We start from the raw sequence: 19,934 nt of genomic DNA, 5'->3' as shown, positions 1-19,934 counted from the left end.
AATGAATACAATTATTATTAAGCATTTAAAATACCCATCAGTTGCTAAACAATAAATCTGATCAAATGGGTAAAAAAAAAAAAAAAAGAAATGAGGAAACACATGAACAACTCACGCCATGTCAATAGGAACATCGTCCAAATTACCCAGATTAACTTGTACACAAATCACTTTTCAGAACAGATGGTACGTGAACTAAAGCTGTGCTTTCCTTACTCAAAGGCCATTGTCTATAATTTTACAGCATCTCTCCCTCATTACAAAAGAGGATGAATAGGAGTCAACAATGATCTCTGGAGTTTCAGAAAGAAACCTGTTTCTCTGAGTAACATTTGGGAGTTGGGGAAGATATATGCATACATACATTGTCTCCCACCAGAAAACATGTAATATGGGGCATCACCACTAATGACTCTTTCCATTCACATAGTGAAATAAGGGAGTTTGGACTCAGTGGGCCTACATGTGGAACAGACATCCTGGTTTAGCTAGACAGTCCGAGTTTCTTTTCTTTTCTCAGTATAATTTTTTTTGGTACCAGGATTCGAACTCAGGACCTTGAGGTTGCAAGGCAGGCAGCGGCACCACTGAGCTAAATCCCCAGCCCTCGGTATAATTATTAACAGCATAGCCCCTTCCCCTTCTGAAACATGTTCCAGTTTGCTTAATAAATTATATTCTACTTTACCTAAATGGCTGTTTGGAACATTAAGCTTTGGCTGTGGAGCTAGTAAAATCAGCACCATAATTTTTCTAGAAGGACATGGGTGGTCAAACTGGTTAAATCACCTGCATTTTCCCTTACAGAAAAGTTATGAATCTGGCAATGCACACAAAATAAGGAGGGCTTTCAATAGTGAAAGAACCAGCTCTGTTCCTTTGCATTCTTTTGAATTTGCTATTCATACAGCTTGCCAGGACCACTTTGGATAATGGAAACTCTTTTGCCAGCCACTGGAGATTTTAAATGTCACCAAGAGCTATGAGAAAAAGTCTCACACATTTTATCTGTTTATACTATTCCTGGCTTATCAGACAAAACATAGAGGTAGGGCTTTGAATCAGGAGCTATTTATTTTTAAGTTAACAACACCAAAGGGAAGGCTCTTTCTTCCCATTTCCCCCCCACCAAGCCTAGAAGCATTAGGAATGTATCTCCACAGAGTTGAAAACCTGATACCAGGCACTCAGCTGAAATCCAGAGTCCTCTGCCTCCCTTACTCTCCCAAACAGCAGCAGTCCTCATTCTCTCTCTGAGAAAGTCAGCAGAGGAACTATTAGAGAGAGGGACTGGACAACATCCAGCTGCTGCCAGGGCAGCAATTTGCCAGCTAGCAGGTCTACTTACCCACACCCCAACTGCAGCACGGATTCCAGAGCCCTGGTCCCCCCACCCCATGTTGTCCCAGTAGGCTCCAACGTTTGCACATGTTCCAGCCCCACAGGCAGCACTCCTCTGCAGTGTACCTCACAGTCCAGTCCCATACATGGCCTTATAGCGTAGATACTCTTCTAGGCACTGAAGAACATTATCATCCACCTTTGGATCAAACTTGTTGGCCAACAGGTGATGGTTCTGCAGCATCCAATGCAGGTCCCCAGCCCCATAAATACAGACGGCACGCTGGTGGATTCCAGAGCAAGGGCCGTAAGGTGCCCCTTTGCTGACATCTCCCTCATGTTGCTGCCACTTGACCAGCCTGGCAATAGAGGTCATATCTGAGATGTCATACTTGTGATGCAAGGGAGAAGAGCCAGGCATCCAAATGGCACGCTGAAGGGTGGCCCAGAGATGTTCATCAGGACTGTAGGTGTCTTTTACCCATTCAATCAGTTGTTGGGATTTGGGGTTATTTAAGACATGATGAACGAAGTCTCGAGAAGCCACAATATAGGCATTGCCGGTGAACATGGTTACGTTATTGGGAGGAGGATCCTTCCTCTTGTTGGTTTTGTACAATGTGTTCTTCACCACATAGTGATATTTCCAGCGGAGTTTTTTGTATTCACTAGGTATTTCTGACTCCATACTGTTCTTCCCATTCAACATCTTAAGGGCCCGGACCATCTCAGCATTGGTCTTTATAGGAAAGTCTGTCCCACAGGTATTCAGTAAGTATTTCCAAGGCACCGAGCTCTGCAGCAAGTCCTCCATACAGTTCAGGTCGGCTTGCACCCTGGACCAGGAAGCATAAACCACTGGAACCAGCTTGCTGGCTATGAAGACATTTGGAAAGCATGAAGCAATCGCCCCAACTGCCTCTTTGAACGCTTCTGGAGACTTCTCGTCCACGTGGATACAGTATATATTCTGAGGGGCATACACAGCTCGAAGCAGCCTCTCAAAGTTTTCAATTTTCTCATGAACCACCATGGAGTATGCAATAGGGAAGTCTAACTCTTCTCTGCTCGTCGAGAAATGCAGGAACCTCCTTTGGGCCTTAAATTCCTCACAGTCTCTGGTCATAGTGATATAGTCAGCATCTGAGAAAGGCTGCCGATTCTTCTTGACCTCCAAGTTATTCAGAACAGCCTGGATCACTGCTTCCTGGTCCCCTCTGGTGACCCCCGAACAGTTGATGGACCTCTTTGCTGGCAGCCTCAAGGATTCGTACAAGATATTCCTACAGTACTGGGTGAGAAGTTCCTTGGAGTCCAAATACAGCTGATCAAAATCACACTTCAGTCTGAGAGAAAGTCTCAAAGCAACAATGGCCAGCACCATGTAACAGCCCAGGACCCACACGTGATAATTCCGTCTGAGTTTCTTCCATGTAATCATCTTCATAGAACAGGAGACCAGTGCACACGGGGAGCAGATGGGGGACAGACTCCTTGGATGGAACAAAATGCCTCCAGTTACAAACTAACCATGCACACATTCATGGGAATGTCAACTTCAACTCGGAACTGATAGCAAACTAGGTATTTCTGCTCTACACAAACATCCTCAACAAAGACCTGCCTGGGAGATTTTCACACCTGGCTTCCTATTGGAGCTCTATAACCTGACCCTGCAAAGTAGCTGACCACACTGGATCAGGATCCGGCTCCACCTCCACATCAGGAACAGACAGGGAACCAGCTGAACACTTGCTGACGTTAAGGTGTAATTAGAGAAGTCCCCACCCTTCATTGCTTAATTCTTGCTCCAACCCCTACAGCCCTAGAACGGAGCTCTTATCTGGAGTCTCCAGCTCTTAGTGAGTTTGGAGATAAAATCCATGAAATTCAGACTTGGCACCAATTCTAGAAGTCTAAAAGTCCTTTTAAAAGCACAACTACAGGCTAGGGGTGTGGTTCAGTGCTAGAATTTTCGTCTAATATGCAGAAGGTCCTGAATTCAATCCCTAGCAACCATAAAAAAAGCAAGAATTTTTTTTTGGAGGGGGGGGCGGGAATCGAACTCAGGTCCTCGCACTTGTGAGGCAGGCAGTGGAACCGCTGAGTTAAATCCCCGGCCACAAAAGCAAGATTTTTTAAAAAAGGAAACGTACATTTCTTGCTTCTATTTGGCAATTTATATATTAAGAGCATATTTATATATGCTTTTCAACACATATAATTCAATAGCCACATGTGGTGTCTAGGCAACCTTTTTTAAAAGTGTCCTTAAAGAAGTACAAATGAAGCCAGGCCCAAGGGTGCATGCCTGTAATTTCAGCAACTTGGGAGGCTGAGGCAGGAGCACCTCAAGTTCAAGGCCAACCTTGGCAACTTACGAAGACTTTGTCTCAAAATAAAATTTAAAAAGGGACTGGGGATGTAGCCCAGTAGTAGAGTGATTTCCTACCTTGCATGTGACCCTGAATTCAATCCCCAGCCCTGAAAAAAAAAAAGGACAAAGTTGATATTATCCATAAAATGCACTATAAGCATTGACATACTCCATCAAATTTAAAATATATCTCCACTCAGGGACAAATAACTGTGTGTACAATATTTCATGAGTGCCTTCTATGGATAAGAGATTTACATTGTTCCATTTAATTTTCACAACTAACTAGGCTTCTTTTCTAAACAGAAAAACAGAAGCCAAATAACTTACTGAATACTACACATGTTATGAGAAGAAAATGCAGGACTTCCTTCCACTCTCCCTCCCCTGAATCTTTTCATCCACAAGCCTAATGTTTGTCCCACCAAATCACACCCACTTTCTAAATAAAACACAGAGTACTCAGTACCACCAAAGAAAACTAGATATTACAGGGGAAAAAACAAAATGTCGCACATGCATATAGCAATGATTATTTTTCCCTTGTTACTTCTCCTTCTAAGCTTAAAATTGTATCCTCTTTAATAATAACAGTTATGTGAATCTAAGAGGAAGAAAAATGAAAAATTAAGAACACACTAACCTTTAGCAGCTTCTTTTTGGCCGAAGGAAGATTTCTCATTAGGGTACGACTCTGTTTTCCAGTGAAGACAGGTTGGGTTCCAGGGAAAGAAACGTAAACACCATATCCTACGGCCTTCCTTCTCCTAAACCTTCAAAATATATTTTCTGACATTCACAAGACACCCAAGAAACAGATTCAGGGTCCTCTTTAATCTCTGCAAGGTAGAGAACACCAGGGAGCTCTGTCACCTTTAGGCTTCCTGCTCTCGGATAAGGGAGCAACCTCAGATACATCATTCAGGAGCAGATTCTCAAGCAGGAATCTTTAGGGGAGGAGAGTGAGGCAGAGAAAAAAATCCTGGCACTATCTGAAGGCAAGCAAGCATTTCAGCCAGAACAGCCAGTATATGGCTATGCTCTGCTGCCATGAAGCTATTCACAAGGCCTGACACTGCTCATACAAGAATTTAAGAGTCTTTCCTTCTCCACCCAACAAGGAACCATAGAAACAACAGGGGTGCCCTGCCTCCTTGTGTTTGGGAGTAACAGTCACTCCATGTTCCTTGAATATCACAAATAAGAGGCACTAAAAATACTCTCAAGATTTTTTGTTATTTTCCAAAAAAAAATAAAATTAATGAAAGCCAGAGTTCATTCTTTTTTTTCCCCTTGCCTTGTAATTTTTTTTATTCATTAAGTTTATTGGTACATTTTAGGTATACAATATGATGACATTCATCTTGGGGAACTTGTACCTTTACAAGATGTATCTTGGTTCTTACTTTTTCCCCATTCCCCTGCCCTCCCTTCAACCCCTCCACCCTCCCTATTTACAAAGACTTTCTGTTTTTTCCTTTTCTCATATTATTCCTTTCCCTTCTTTCCAGAGTTCATTCTTCAAAGGAAATTGCTAAAAATGTGTGGGGGCTGAGGATGTGACTCAGTGGTGGAGTGCTCGCCTGACCTGTGTGAGTTCCTGGGGTCAATCCCTAGGGAGGGAGCAGGGGCCGGGGAGATGAACGAGAAACGTGTTGCTCCAGGTCAGTAGAGGGTGAGCTAGAACTGTTAGTCAAGTCTTTCTAGAGAGAAGAAAGGGGGACCTCAATGACCTAAGGATTTTGAGGGCATTTCCTGGAGAAGAACTAGTATTGTGCCGAGAACTCTCCATGATTCTCCCCTCCTCCTCCTCCCTCCCCCCTTCCCCTCCGGTCCTCTCTTTTCTCTTCTCCAGACTGTGGAGGGTGGGTGGGAAGAAGGGAAAGGGAAGGGAGAAAACAGAAGATATCCACAGGAGTCCAGAGTATAAAGATCTCCCTCACTACTATCTGAGAAACCAGGGTTCTGACTGGGTCTGCCGTCCTTCCCTACCTCATCTCCAACGGCTTCCCAAGAGCAGCACTCCCAGCCAACATCTTAGAGCCACGACACATTGAGCACTTAACTAAGTATAAAGTTAAGTAAATAACTGAGAAAGTGGGAGAAGGCGACGGCGTCGTCGAGTTATTCACTCGGCTGTACCAACCGCTGGGAGCAGCCACCAGTCAGCCTGAAGGAATTATGGGTGGACCTGGAAATTACTAATTTAACATTTCCGTAGAGGGGCCCCAAAAAGCTGAAAGTACGCACCTCTGAAAGGGGTGTGCCGAGGCCTCCTGGGCTGCCTTGCAGACCAAGATATCGTGGTCTGCCAGATACTGCAGCCACCATAAACGGCTTTAACAAGATAGACAGCCGTTGACGGGGCCAGGCAATATACCGGAAATATTTGTTAAGGACACCGGAAGTCCTGCCTCTGGCCTGCCAGTCTTCCTCCAACACCTTGGTAGAGCCTGACTCTCTCATCATTAAGTGAGTATGGAGGGGTAGGCTTTATCTGAGGACGTAAGGTAATGATGAAAATTAAAATTAGTTACCCTCTTGATAAGGGAAATTGTTTGCACCGTCCCCAATGCTCTCAGACAAGAGGTCTGAGAAGGTCATTAGCACCCCTACTTCTGTAGGCCCCAACTCCACAGGCTCTGTCTTCTGCCAGCTTCCCAGTTATAAGTGGAGAAGAGAGAATAGAAAGTCTGGAAAGGGACACAGGAAGATCAAGGTCCAGGCAATGTGCTGAGATCAATCAAGAGCTTGGAAAAGTGGCCAGCAGATTCCACCCCTTAATTCTGTGATGGCCCTGAAGTGAAGATGGGACATTGGCAAGAGAGAGGAAGGGCCCATTTTTGAGCAACTGGGATCCCAGGCAGAAACCCAGACCTGAAGCATGAGGCCTTTCTTTAGGGTTCCTTGCTCCTGCTGAGGACCGAAAATAGAGCCAGGTGATCCTTGGGGCAAATTTCTCCAAAGGTCCAGGACTACATGAAGACATTTAGATGTCCACATGCTAAAAACATGGTGGTGCTGGGGACTTAGCTCAGTGATTCTGCTGACTGCCTCGCAAGCGCAAGGTCCCAAGTTCGATCCCCGGTACCAAAAAAACAGATGGGATCCCTCAAATATCCAAAGCAAAACCAACATTAAACCAGATACTTGTAAGTGTAAGGAAGTTTTCTCTCAATGACTACTATGATGTTGTTTATGAAATAGCAAACTCTTCCCATCAAGACTCCTAAATCCTTTTCTCCTAATCATTAGTGTAGCCTGTCTATTGGACAAATAGCTTTGAAAGGATACAAGTGTCAGTTGTAAAAAAGAGGAAAACTATGCCAGGGTCATTGGGCTGCCTTTGGGAGAAGCCAGTGGAATTTAGTGTTAACCTCAGTGGAGCTTCTGGGGACTCCACAGTCCCAAAAACAGGGTCAGAGAAGGGCCTAGGTATCAAGTATCTTTTTTTTTTTCTTTTTCCTTTTTTTTTTGGTACCAGGGATCATACTTGGGTCCTTGTGCTTGTGAGGCAGGCACCGGAAAACACTGAGCTAAATCCTCAGCCCTAGGTATCTATTTTTAAACTGAAATTAGCTACCATATCTTTTACTTTTTTATTAAGGTGGCATTTAACTCTGCTTTGTTTCAGCTCCAAAGTCTGAGAATCTGTTTCCTCTTAGCACTTATAATCAAAAGTGTCAGCAGAATTCCAAGGCTTTCCATAATAAAAAAGGCTGCTTGTAGGGTGGTGGCCATGAGCTTCAAGGGCCATGAGTAACAGGTCATCCTGTGACCCTTAGGGAAACAAATATGATTCAGAGAGGCAGGAAGTGAGAATAGATGAATGGGAAAACCAGGTTAATATGTTGCTTCTTAGGCCGGAACTGGGGTTTGAGAGACTGAAGTGGTGAAGGAGATGGGGTGGATGTATTCCGAGCTCCGGCCTTGCTTAGTGTTCCAGCACAGGGGCTCTCGGTGGAGATGGGCTCATTAGCTCTGGCCACAGAGAAGTAGTTAACAGACCCGGTGTTGATAACTTTGTTTTCAGTCAGGGCTGTAAAGTGAGGCGCATGAGAGAGTTGCAATTTACTTAAAGATCACACTGTTGTTCCTCCTTAGATCTCTACCCACTGTCTGCAGCCAGAGCTCCTGGAGGGCTCTCCTGGACATACTACCCTTGGCCTGGGGTAAAAGAGACTAAAACTAGAAATTAGATTCCATTAGATCCAGCTATTCCCCCCTAGGTACTTCCCAAAAGAGTTGTATATCATTTTACAGTGATACGTGCATACCCACATTTATAGCAGCACAACTCATAATAGCTAAAGCTTGGAAGCAGCCTATATATCCATCAATAGATGAATGGATAGAAAACATGGTATTTACATGCAATGGAGTACTACTCTGTCATAAAGAGATAAACTTGAGCCATTTATAGGAAAATGGATGCACCTTGAGACCATAATGTTAAGTGAAATAAACCAGACACACAAGCTTAAATATCATGTGGTTTCTCTTATTCGAGAAACCCAAATTATAAAGAGCCAAATAAAAACTAGATAATTGGAAGTAGGGAGATAGGTTTTTATCAAATGGAAAGGGAATCAAGGAGGAGGGGTTAGAGGAAAGAAAGGGGATGAAAAAAGGAATTAAGATGTGTTATGTACATGTACCAACTCCACACAAGGAATGTAAACATTACATGCTGCAAATATGTACTAACAAAAAGAAAAAAGAGAAAACAAAACAGAACCAAAAATCTACAGAACTCAATAAGCACTTTTCTAATGAATATACAGGAAACACCTGAAAGAAAATTGATCTTCCCAGGTGACATATTCCAGCTAGCTCCCCTTTCTACTCATATCTCCAAGGCCGATCACTTGCCAAACTGTACATGGGGCCTCACTTCCTCCAGCCCAAGGACAGTGCTCCACATTCTGCGAAGGTTGGGCCGCCTGCTTCTCAGTTGCCCTGCTGCCCCTGATCACCACAACTGAGGCCCAGATGGGGCCACAATGTCCCCATCCTCCTTCCCCTCCAGCTCACTAAAACTGACTTGTCCTCACTGTAGGGTCCCCAGCTCCCAGAGGACAGGAATCATGTCTGATCCTGCTTTGCCTCAGCCACAGCACCTAGCACAAGACTGTGCAGGAAATGGATTCACCATGAACATATGCCAAGTGAACAGTTATTTCAGGGCCACACCCACCCCACCCACCCAGCTCTAGCTCTGGAGTTTTAGAAATGCGGTTCCTAGAGCTGACAGACTGAGACTCCCCAAAGCAAACCATACACAAAGACTTCAACCCACAGAGCTGAAGCTAATTGACATCCAAACAATATTAAAGGTATCAATTTTACTGAACAAACTTTCTCTGAAGTACGGTAATAGGAGATGGGATTTGGAGGCATGTTAAAGAGCAAATAAATACATGAAAACATGTTCAATACCACTGGTCATTCAAGAAATTAAAACAACCCTGAGATTCCATCTCACCCCAGAAAGAGCGGCCATTATCAAGAAATCAACCAGTAACAAATGCTGATGAGGCTGTGGGGGAAAAAGGAACCCTTCCCCCCTGTTGGTAGGAGTGTAAATTGGAGCAACCACTATGGAAAGCAGTATGGAGATTCCTCAAAAAACTAAAACAAAAGGTCCCACCTAGAATAGCAAAAGCAATTCTAGGCAACAGAGACATGGCTGGGGGTATCACATTCCCCAACTTGAAACTATACTACAAAGCTACGTGATAAAAACAGCATGGTACTGGCAAAGAAACAGACCCAAGGATCAGTGGAATAAATTAGAAGATACAGAAATAACTTCAGACATACTCAGCCACCTCATCTTTGACAAAGGAGCCAACCACCCTCATTGGAGGAAAGATAGGCTATTGAATAAATGGTGTTAGAAAAGCTGGATTTCAACCTACCAAAGATTAAAACCAGACCCATACCTATCACCATGCACTAAACTAAGATCAAAGTGGATTAAAGATCTAAATATTAAGACAGAAACACTAAACTTGCTGGAAGATAAGTTAGGTAGAACTCTTGAAGACGTTGGCATAGGAAAAGACTTTATGAACAAAACCTCAGTGGCACGGGAACTAGCACAAAGAATCAACAACTGGGATCTCATCTTATTAAAAAGCTTCTGCACTGCAAGAGAAACCACCAACAGAGCTAAGAGACAACCTACAATGTGGGAAAAAAATTTTAACAGCTTTAACTCAGACAAAGGTCTACTATCTAGAATATATAAAGCATTGAAAAAAATCAGGCCCCCCAAATTCAAAGACTCAATTCAAAATGGGCATCTGAAATGAACACACATTTCTCAGACAAAGAAGTAAAAGCAGCAAAGAAATATGTGAAAAAATGTTCATCATCACTGGTCATTCAAGAGATGCAGATGAAAACAACACTGAGATTCCACCTCACCCCAGAAAGAATGGCTGCTATCAAGAAATCAACCAATAACAAATGCTGGCAGGGCTGTGGGGAGAAAGGAACCCTTCTCCATTGTTGGTGGGAGTGCCGACTGGTGCAACCACCGTGGAAATCAGTATGGAGATACCTCAGTGAACTAGGCTTAGAGGTCTCATATGACCCAGCTATTCCCCTGCTGGGTATCTTCCCAAAAGAATTAAAAGAATCATACCACAGCGATATATGTGTACCCATGTTCATAGTGGCACAGTTTGTAATAGCTAAAGCTTGGAAACAGCCCAAGTGCCCATCAACTTGAAACTGAATAAAGAAGATGTGGTTTTTTTATAAAATGGAGTACTACTCAGCCATAAAGAATGAGAAACTAGAGACATTTATAGCTAAATGGATGCATATTGAGGCCATACTCTTAAATGGAATAAATAGGACACACATGGGTAATTACCGAATAGTTTCTCTGGTGTGAGAAACTGACAGTGTAAATAAGGATTAAAATTATTAAAGTGAATAATTGAAGGGCCGGGGATTTAGCTCAGTGGTTTCACTGCCTGCTGCGCAAGCGCAAGGAACTGAGATGGATCCCTGGTACCAAAAAAAAAAAAAAAAGAATAACTGATAATTTGAAATATTAAAAGGTCCAAAGGTGTAGGGATGGTGGGACAGGAAGGGGAAAGGAAAGAAGGGAAAGGAAAAATTATGAGAAAAGAAAAAAAATGGAAACAAAATCTATATAAGTAAGGAAGGGTGGAGCAGGTGAAGGGTGCACAGGGAATGAGAGAGAAAATAAGAAGCAAGATATATCATGTACAAGTACAAGCACCCAATGACAAATGTAAATGTATTATATACCTAAAATGTACCAATAAAAGAATTTTTAAAAAAGGTCCCATTTGGCCTATTCCCTCTCTCGAAAGAGTTAAAGTCATCATACCACAGTGATGCACGCATACCCATATTTACAGCAGCACAATTTAAAATAACTAAATCTTGGAAACAGCCCATATGCCCATCAACAGATGAATAAAGAAAATGTGGTATTTATATATAGTGGAATACTACTCTGCCATAAAAAGGATAAACTTGAGGCATTTTTAGGAAAATGGATCCATTTTGAGACCATAATCTTAAGTAAAATACATCAGACATACAAGTTTAAATATCGCATTATTTCTCTTGTGTGAGAAAGCCAAAATAAGTAAATAAGGAACAAAATGGAGGATAGATATTGGGAAGTAGGAAGAACTTGTTCAAATGGGAAAGGGAACAAGAGGGAGAGGGAGAAGGGAAGGAAGGGAAAAGGGATTTTAGAAAAAAGAGAAAGGGAAATACAGAAACAGAGCTTTTATAATTGGGGAGGGGAAGAAAGATTGAAGGGAGGGGAGGGGAATGCTAATGAAAAAGGATTAAGATATATTATGTACAGGTACAAATTCCCCATGATGCTGTGGGACTGTGTGATTCAAAAGTTAATTACTCCCCTAGATTCTGTTGTAAATTTGATGGTTGGAGTGTGTTTGCCTTGGGACAATGGACAATCAGTAATAGGGCGAGGTTACTCAGCCATCTGTTTGCCCTAAATCCAAATGTCCCGGGGCCCAGTATCTATAGGACAATCTGTAAACAGGGTGGTCGTAACTGTCAGTCAGGATGTCTGCTGAACATCAGCATGTGACAATGAGCCACTAACCTTTGTTCTTTTTTTTCTGTGAATCCACATGTTAAACCCCCCCCCTTAACCCCCTATAAAACAACCTCGGACTCTGAGCCAGGTGCCTCTCTGAGCTATTTTGCTTCGGGAGTGCCGTCTGGCCAGACTAATAAAGGTCTGTTTTCCAACGTGGCCGGTGTGTTCCTTCCCGGGTGGTCCTCGCTGTAGCTAGCTCCTTGGAGCGTTTGGTAAGGCCTTGGTCTTGCATTCTGGAGGCACCACTGGGATCCTCGGGTGTGCTCCACTTCAGCTCCTTGGAGCGTTTGGTAAGGCCCTTGGCCTTGCATTCTGGAGGCACCGCTGGGATCCCTGGGTGTGCTTCACTATAGTCAGCTCCTTGGAGCGTTTGGTAAGGCCCTCGGTCTTACAATGAATATGATCATATACATACTGCAAACATGTACTAAGAAAAAATAAATAATTTTTTTAAAACAATGAGATTAAGTTGCCTCCTATTGTGTCACTAGGACGCAACTTTCAGAAGGGAAGCAAGAAAAAATGGCCTGACACATAGGGTCAATTTCATTCATTCATCCAGTCATTTATGGAAGCTGGTAGGTTGTAAGTGCTAGAGCTGCAAAGTTGATAGGCAGGAACTTAGCGCCTCGTATGGGAAAACTATGTGAAAACAGATCATTTGGATACCATGTATAAATGCAAAGGACATGGGTTGGATCTAATGGAAGCCCAAAGGGGGAAACTGAAAAGAAAATGGTTACGAATACAAGTGCAAAGGAGAGAAAGGATCTTTGTGAAATCTAGAAAAAGGAAGAGTAATAATATGTCTGGGTGCCTCTTGCATTGTCTAGGGAAGAGTCCTAGCTGGTGGCTACAGGAGGTCAGAGAAAATGTCCCCCTAGGGTAGCCATTTGAAAAAAAAGGCTAGACCCCTACCTCACACTATAAATACAAATACATTTCAGATTTGAATCTAAAAAGAAAAGATAGTTCTAAAATTTCCAGAAAAATGTGTAGACTATTTTTAGAATACCTGAGTTGTGAAGCTCTATTTAATATTATACCCAGATCATAAAGTTATAAACAAAAGAGATCTGGCTATATAAAAACCATAAGGCAATAATACAACTAAGAGTATAATATGGACTTTCCCCGGAGACTGTTTAAAAGAGAGAAGCTAAGCCATTCTTTCCTTTCTTCTTCATTATCAGAAATATAGATGAAATGCTTGGAGCTCCAGCAGCTATCAAGGACCAATGAGGCTGTGACTGGAAGCCATGAGCTGAAAGATAATAATATCCTGGAGCCACTTCATTACTGATGGATTACCTACTTCTGCATTTCATTTATACGAGAAGTAGTTTCTATTGTTACACTTTCAGGTTTTTGACATGAGCAGTAATTCACAAATTCCTAATTCATTCAGAAGCCATTTCCTAGTGCAGAGACGTTTAGAAGCATAGGTATTAAAAAAACAAAAAAACGAGCACCTATTTCAAAGGAGTGAAAAGAAACCAGTTTACACACCCTGCGGAGAAGGAACGGAGGCACTAAGTCCCCTTCCTTCCACCGCCACCTCCTCTACTCTACCCCCCACCACAGCGACCACATTTTTTCTTACTTGCAAATAAGTTTCAGGAAGAACTCAGCAGATCAGTGCCCCAGCGCTTTGGCCGCAGTACTCTGGGCTGTACGATTCCTACTGGCTTTCAGTTTCCTCTTTTGTTTCATCACTTTTATTACTCATCATTCTCTAAAGGTTGCTTTTAAATTATTTTAAATGGGGCATGGTGGCGAGTGCCTGTAATCCCAGCACTCAGGAGGCTGAGGCAGGAAGATCACCAAGAGAGTTCAAGGCCAGCCTGGGCGACATAGTGAGTTCTAGCCCAGCCTAAACTGTATAGTAAGACCCTGTCTCAAAAAAAAAAAAAAAAAATTAGGAAACATAAAACAGAATAGTACTCTCTCGGACTGTGGAAGTTGACTGTGATTTTTCTTTTCTTTTTTTTTTCTTTTGGTACTGGAGATCGAACTCGGGACCTTGAGCTTGCGAGGCAGGCCCAGAACCACTGAGCTAAATCCCTGGCCCTGCCTGTGATTTTTCTTATTTTACCTCTGTGCGGACCTGTGTGAACAGGGCTAGTCTTTTTTTACTGGAGGAAGGGAAGAAAGTGAGTTCTCTTTTCTGGATCTTAAAAAACAAAACAAACCCTCTGGGTGAGGGAAGCGCCGCGGACCCCGCCTGACCTCGGCCGGGCTCTGCAGCAGCTCCGCCTGGGTCCCCGGATGTCCACGAAGCATTGCAGCGAGCTAACGGCCAGGCGGTGCAGCTGCAGAACCCGGCGCGGGGTGCGCGGGGATCAGGGTCCGGTGCTCCCCAGGACCTCCCTGGAGGCACTCTCCTGGCACACTCCGGATCCCTGGTTGTGGTCACTTCCATCCTTCAGGCGTGAACCAGAGAGGCCTCCGTCCAGGCCTTCCCAGCCCCTCTCCCGCCCACACCCGCTAGTCAGCGAGGCGGCACAGGTGCGAGGTCACAGCTGCCCAGGCACCTTTGGGAGCTGCATCTGCGGGGCCTGGTGGGGACCTAGGGCCCACGCTGCAACGCCCTAGACAGTCCAAGTTCCGCCCAAGTTCAGCCCGTCCTTGGGAGACTCCCCTCCTCCCCTGCCTCTGCTATCTTATCTCTCCTGGGGCAGAGCAGTGGGCCCCGTGTTGCAAAGGTGACTGTGTAGGAGCTCACAGTTCACACAGGGAAAGCATAGTAGCGAGGGGAGTGCCAGGGCCTCCGTGGGGCAGCCTCACCAATGCCTGTCCTTCTCCGGGAGGCCCTCGGCCATTTCTCTCTCCCTCCCTCGGCTCCTGGGGAACCAGGCTCTCAGCTCCGGACCTGGACCCAGGCTGGACCCTTGTAGCCCCAGTGTGGCCCCCAGGGGTCAGGTGTCCGCGTCCTCACTCTGGAATCCTCTGCGCTCTGCACCCCACTCTGTTGTAAAGAACTTCTGGAGAAGGACTGAGCTTCCGTGAGCCCTGGCATACTTTCACATTTATTTGTTTCCTTTTATTTATATTTCCCTTCTGAGCATCATATAACGCTCCAGTCATGCAAACATCCACTCACATTTTTTGACGGTGTTTATGATTTTTTTACACTTAAATTTCAGATCCATTCTAGAATATATTTTGACATATTAAATGAAGTAGGAAAGGTAATGATTATGCCAGAATCTAATAGCAATAGCTTTGAAATAAAGCTTTGGACCTTGTAGCTTGAAAATCACACCCGGCCAGTGATTGTGTGGTTGGAATAATAATCCAACTCTTAAAGTGAAAAGCAAACAAGTCAATCTTAATTGGTATAATATACAGGATTTTATCACCTCTATAAGAAAACTTCTAATCTTGGCCACATTTAAATAGTCCCACGGATGCTATTTAAATAAGATACTCTTGTAGGTTCTAATCAAGTTCCTGTGCCCCCTGCCCAGAAAAAAGCAGGTACAATACTCATTATGGTCTGAGCAATCACACAAAAGTAAATGGCCTCTTACACCATGCTGATCCAGCTACCCACGTGGAGCGAAAAAATTGTAATTAAGAGCCTAACACACATGTTGGCTCCCTGTGGGAGAATCAGAAAGAAATTAGAAATCGTCAATGAAGGAAGGTGAAAGGGAGCTGGGAAGAAGCAAAGACACAGTGAAACGTAAAGAGCATTAATTGTAGGAGTATGATGTGTAAATACCAAATAGTTTCTCTGGTGTAAAAAACTAGAAGTGTAAATAAGGATTAAAATGTATAATTGATATTGGGAAATAGGAAGAAAAGCTTTAAAGGAGTAGGGGAAGTGGGAGGAGTAGGGGAAAGAAAAGAAGAGAAAAGAAAAAATATGAGAAAAGGAAAAAAATGAAAACAAAGTGTTTGTAAATAGGGAAGGGTGGAGGGGTGAAGGGAGGGCAGGGTAATGGGGAAAAAATAAGAACCAAGATACATCATGTAGAGGTACAAGTTCCCAATGATGAATGTAACTGTGTTGTATACCTAAAATGTAGCAATACTTAATGAAAAAAATTCTAGGAGTATGAAGAAAAGCCAAGTTCAGGCGCTCTCGCCAGAGGTCAGAGCAGGGGGGATGCACATGCCAGAGGCCAGCGAATTCACTGGCACCCCGACCTCCTCCGCGCCTGTCAGTAAAAACACTTTCTGCTCTGTACTTGGCGATGGAAAAGAACGGGCAACCAGGAAATATTCAGGATTTATGCCCAAAGTCAACTTCCAGAGGACTGTGTAGGGCACATTCAACCTGATTCCTAATCTTCAGAAATAATCCCCTCTCTCTCAGTGTGACTTCTAACAGCGATCTGGCTTTTTTAGGTCTGTTTCCTGAGTGGGTAGAAGCAGGAACCCTGAGCCCGAAACACCAGCTCTTTCCACCCAGACCTTCCAGGGTCTTGCTGCCTGGCATTCCGGCCCTGGGCAGAGGCAGAGTTCAGGAATCCTTGTTTGGCAGCAGAGCTCACCAGGGAGGGGAGGAAGCAACAAAAGAGGAGAGAGGAGGCCAGCTGGGAAGACACTTGCAGTGGAAAGGGTTCCCGGGATGACAGGGGAAGGGCTAGGAGGTACAGGAGACTGTAACAGCACCACCAAGATGGATTTGGGGACACAGGATCCTTTAGACCCAAGCTCCACACGGGCAACCCTTACATCACGGCAGACCATAAAGGAAAAATCACTCATGTAAAACCGTGTCCTAGTTACTTTTCTCATTGCTGGGACAAAATACCTGACACCCACAGTTAGAGGGGGAAAGGTTTATTTGGCTCACAGTCTGTAGAGATTTCAGTCCATAGTCGGCTGGCTCCAAGGTAGGGTGGCGTAGCAGGCAGGCATCGGAAGAAGAGAAACAGTTCAAACAGTTCGTGGCAGACAGAAAGTAACAAAGTAACAAGGGATGACCACAGCTCTTTCTGTCCCTTACATCTTATCTGGGCTACTTAGGACAGGCAGCACTCACTCCCTTAATCCTAGTGCCCTTGAGCCTAGCACTGCACCATGAATCAATCCCAGCCTCACACACTCTAGATCCACCCACCTCTGAAAAAGCCCCACCTATGACTGCAGGAGGCTTTGAGGGGTATCTAGACACACCTATAACAAACTGTAAGTTTCCCAAATGTTAAAAACTTGGCTCTTTCTACGAATATACATTGAACATGTCAAAAAGTCGCCCTATTTACTAATTAATAAAAACAGCACTATGGTGGTAAGGCTGGTTCAAAGAGCCTGGTGAGAAACTGGATATTTGTAGACATTTATAAAGGAAGGTCAACATTCCCAGGCTAGATACAACACTGGCTAATGCCCTATGGCAGTGGTAGTGGACCTATGCACGTGTGCCACAGCCAGTACGCAGAGCCCTCTGTTACCTCGTGAGCCAAGGTCTGACAAATCATCAGCACCCGTACAGCAGCAAAGATCATATTAATTGTGCGAAAGCACACCAAATGCAAACTTCCACCTTTCAATAAAAAGCTGTTGGTAGCATTAAAATCTCTGTCATTGCGTTTTTCTTTTAAGACAGAAGCTGTTAATGTATGAGTTGTTTTTCCTCAACTAAAACCTCAGTATTCAGGTTCAATTGCAGTGTTGGCACTTTGTGTTAAATAAGTGAGTTTGGGGTTGCAGTGTGGGTACTGGTCTCTCTCTAAAAGGTTCACCATCACTGCCCTATGGAGTGATATGAAACCATTACTTTTGGGGATATCTCTTCCTTTTGTTTTTTGGTGGTACTGGGGATCGAACTCAGGACCTTGCACTTGTGAGGCAGGTGCAGTGCCACTGAGCTAAATCCCCAGCCCTTAGGGATATCTCTTCTGTTGGGAAAAAATTGTCTATGTGTCTACCAAAGAAGGTCTGCAAGCTAACGTGCAACTTTACTGAGTTTGTGTTGTAAATTAATAACAAATAGCAAAATCAAACAGAGCTACCTTCTACCAGATCAGTGCATCTCGACAAGGGGTAATATTTGACACTGTCTGCAGACATTTTTGGTCACAATTTTGGACTGTATGGGGTATCCGCTGGCATCTAGCCAAAGGAGGCCAAGGACACTGGTAAGCATCCTACAATGCTCAGGACAGATCCCAAAAAAAGAAGGATTCAGCCCCAAATCTCACTAGTATGAAGGTTGAGGAGCTCTGCCCTACATTAGATAACCTTTGAGAGGGTGTTAGAGAATAGGATACTGCAAAAATAAGCTGCCCATATTTTTTTTTTTTTCCTCTTTTAAAAAACTGTATGGCGGGCCGGGGATTTAGCTCAGTGGTTTCACCGCCTGCTGTGCAAGCACAAGGACTCGAGTTCAATCCCCCCCCAAAAAATAAATGTGTCTGGAAATCAAGGACCTTCTGCTCACAGGCAGTGGAAAGTTTCTATCAGATTGATGACCAGCTCCTTAGCGACAGCCCATCCAGTGCGTGATCAGTCACATAGCCAGGTCAGGGCCTTGACATTCGTTCTGAAGAACTTGGCAGTTCTACTTTGTCAAAGGAAAGGAATGGAGAACCAGATCATATCCAGGATTGATTCCCAGCATCAATTTCCAGTGGACCATCTAGGGTACATTAAACTTGATTATTAATCTCTTTAGAAATAGTCCCTGTGAGAATCAATCTCCACAGGGTGAGACACCCCTAAGCCACTCTGGGCTTGGACCAGTCTCAGGACTAAAGTATAAGCTTTTAATGCCTCATAGTTAACTTCCTACCTTATGTCCCCTAAAGCACTCGGCTGTGGAATGTGATCATGGCACCAACAATGAACATTTGCTCTCTAATGTATAATAGAAATTCTATGCCCTGCTGATGCACTTCTGTGAACTTTGCACCTTTTGACTTAACACCTTATCAGCAAGTGATCTTTTCCTATTGTTGTAATGCTTTTATGGATATTTATATAAAGAGATACACACATACATGCATGCACGCGCACACACGCATAGTATATTTTAAATATGTGCAATAAATATGTGCAATTTACTGTATGGCAATTCTACTTCATTAAATATTTTTGTTTGTTTTTATGGTGCTGGGATTGAACCCGGGGAGTGTTAAGTTATACCCCTCGCCCTTTTTATTTATTTGGGGGGGGGGGGGTACCAGGGATCAAACTCAGGACCTTGCACTTGTGAGGCAGGCGGCGGAACCACTGAGCTAAATCCCTGGCCCCCTTTTTATTATTTTATTCTGACCATCATTTCTCATGAAGTTGCCTGGGCTAAGCTCAAACTTGTGATCCTCCTGCTACACCCCTTTTTTTTTTTTTTTTTTTTTGGTACCAGGGATCGAACTCGGGTCCTTGCGCTGCAGGCGGTGAAACCACTGAGCTAAATCCCCGTCCCCGCTACACCCTTTTAAGTACCTGGGATTATAGGCATGTGCCATGGAGCCCAGTTATTAAAAAGCCATTTTTTTTACAAAAAAGAATTGTAAGGACTGAAGATGTAACTCAACAGGATGGACCTTGCCTAGCAGGCACAAAGCCCTGGGTCCAGTTGGCCGCTACACGAAGACACAGAATTATAAATCATGGATAGAAGAATGGATAAAATGTGGCTATACCTACAATGGAATTTTATTTAACTTTAAAAAGGAAGGAAATTCTGGCACGTGCTACAACATGGATGAATCTTGAGGACATCATCCTAAATGAAATAACCATCACAAAGTATAATATTGTGTGATTCCATCTCTAAAAAGTATCTATAGAGTGGGCCGGGGATTTAGCTCAGTGGTTCCGCCGCCTGCCTCGAAAGCAAGCGCAAGGACCCAAGTTCGATCCTGGGTACCAAAAACAAACAAACAAAAGTATCTAGAGTAATCAAATTCATAGAGGGAAATTCCCAGGTGCCTCAGTCACTTTCCTCTTCACTGGAAGAAAATACCCAACACCCCAACTTAAAAAGAGAGGATTATGTTGGCTCACAGTTTGTAGAGGTTTCAATCCATATTCAGCAGTCTCCAGGCCAGGCAAGCATGGCCGAGGTGGCGTGGAGGGCAACAGCACTGTGCATAGTGGGTGGGAAGCAGAGACTATGAAGGCAGGCATGGA

The 19,934-nt window shown here is 43.8% G+C and overlaps 1 protein-coding gene across 5 annotated transcripts; it reads right to left on the bottom strand.

Moving 5' to 3' along the window:
* Positions 1-127: 127 nt before the first annotated feature.
* Gcnt3 (glucosaminyl (N-acetyl) transferase 3, mucin type) lies at positions 128-19,912 on the bottom strand. Of its 5 annotated transcripts, none has more exons than XM_021237137.2 (4): positions 19,809-19,912; positions 4,362-4,557; positions 3,794-3,825; positions 129-2,834 (listed from the first exon to the last, which is right to left on the bottom strand). In XM_021237137.2, exons 2-4 carry the CDS (start codon positions 4,398-4,400, stop codon positions 1,469-1,471), a joined length of 1,437 nt encoding a protein of 478 aa, XP_021092796.1. In that variant the 5' UTR covers positions 4,401-4,557; positions 19,809-19,912; the 3' UTR covers positions 129-1,468. The 5 variants fall into 5 exon arrangements, with proteins under 5 accessions (XP_087055133.1, XP_021092796.1, XP_004855781.2 ...); XM_004855724.4 differs by having other exon boundaries at positions 4,362-4,491; positions 19,809-19,887; XM_021237139.2 differs by lacking the exon at positions 19,809-19,912 and adding an exon at positions 5,969-8,898.
* Positions 19,913-19,934: the final 22 nt, after the last annotated feature.

Source organism: Heterocephalus glaber, unplaced genomic scaffold (genome assembly GCF_053883595.1).
Source record: "Heterocephalus glaber isolate CG9 unplaced genomic scaffold, H.glaber_assembly_v1.0 deba00001689, whole genome shotgun sequence".
In the NCBI taxonomy this organism is placed as follows: domain Eukaryota; kingdom Metazoa; phylum Chordata; class Mammalia; order Rodentia; family Bathyergidae; genus Heterocephalus; species Heterocephalus glaber.
The sequence above is the reverse complement of the archived record's forward strand: the minus strand, read 5'-3'. Positions and strand labels throughout refer to the sequence as shown.

Coding starts and splice junctions, on each gene's coding strand:
- Gcnt3 (XM_021237137.2), bottom strand. CDS start 4,400: ATGAGAAATCTTCCTTCGGCCAAAAAGAAGCTGCTAAAG. Junction 3,826..4,361: donor CCAAAAAGAAGCTGCTAAAG/GTTAGTGTGTTC, acceptor TTTTTTTTTCAG/GGCTGGGGATTGAATTCAGG. Junction 2,835..3,793: donor AATTCAGGGTCACATGCAAG/GTAGGAAATCAC, acceptor GTTCCATCCAAG/GAGTCTGTCCCCCATCTGCT.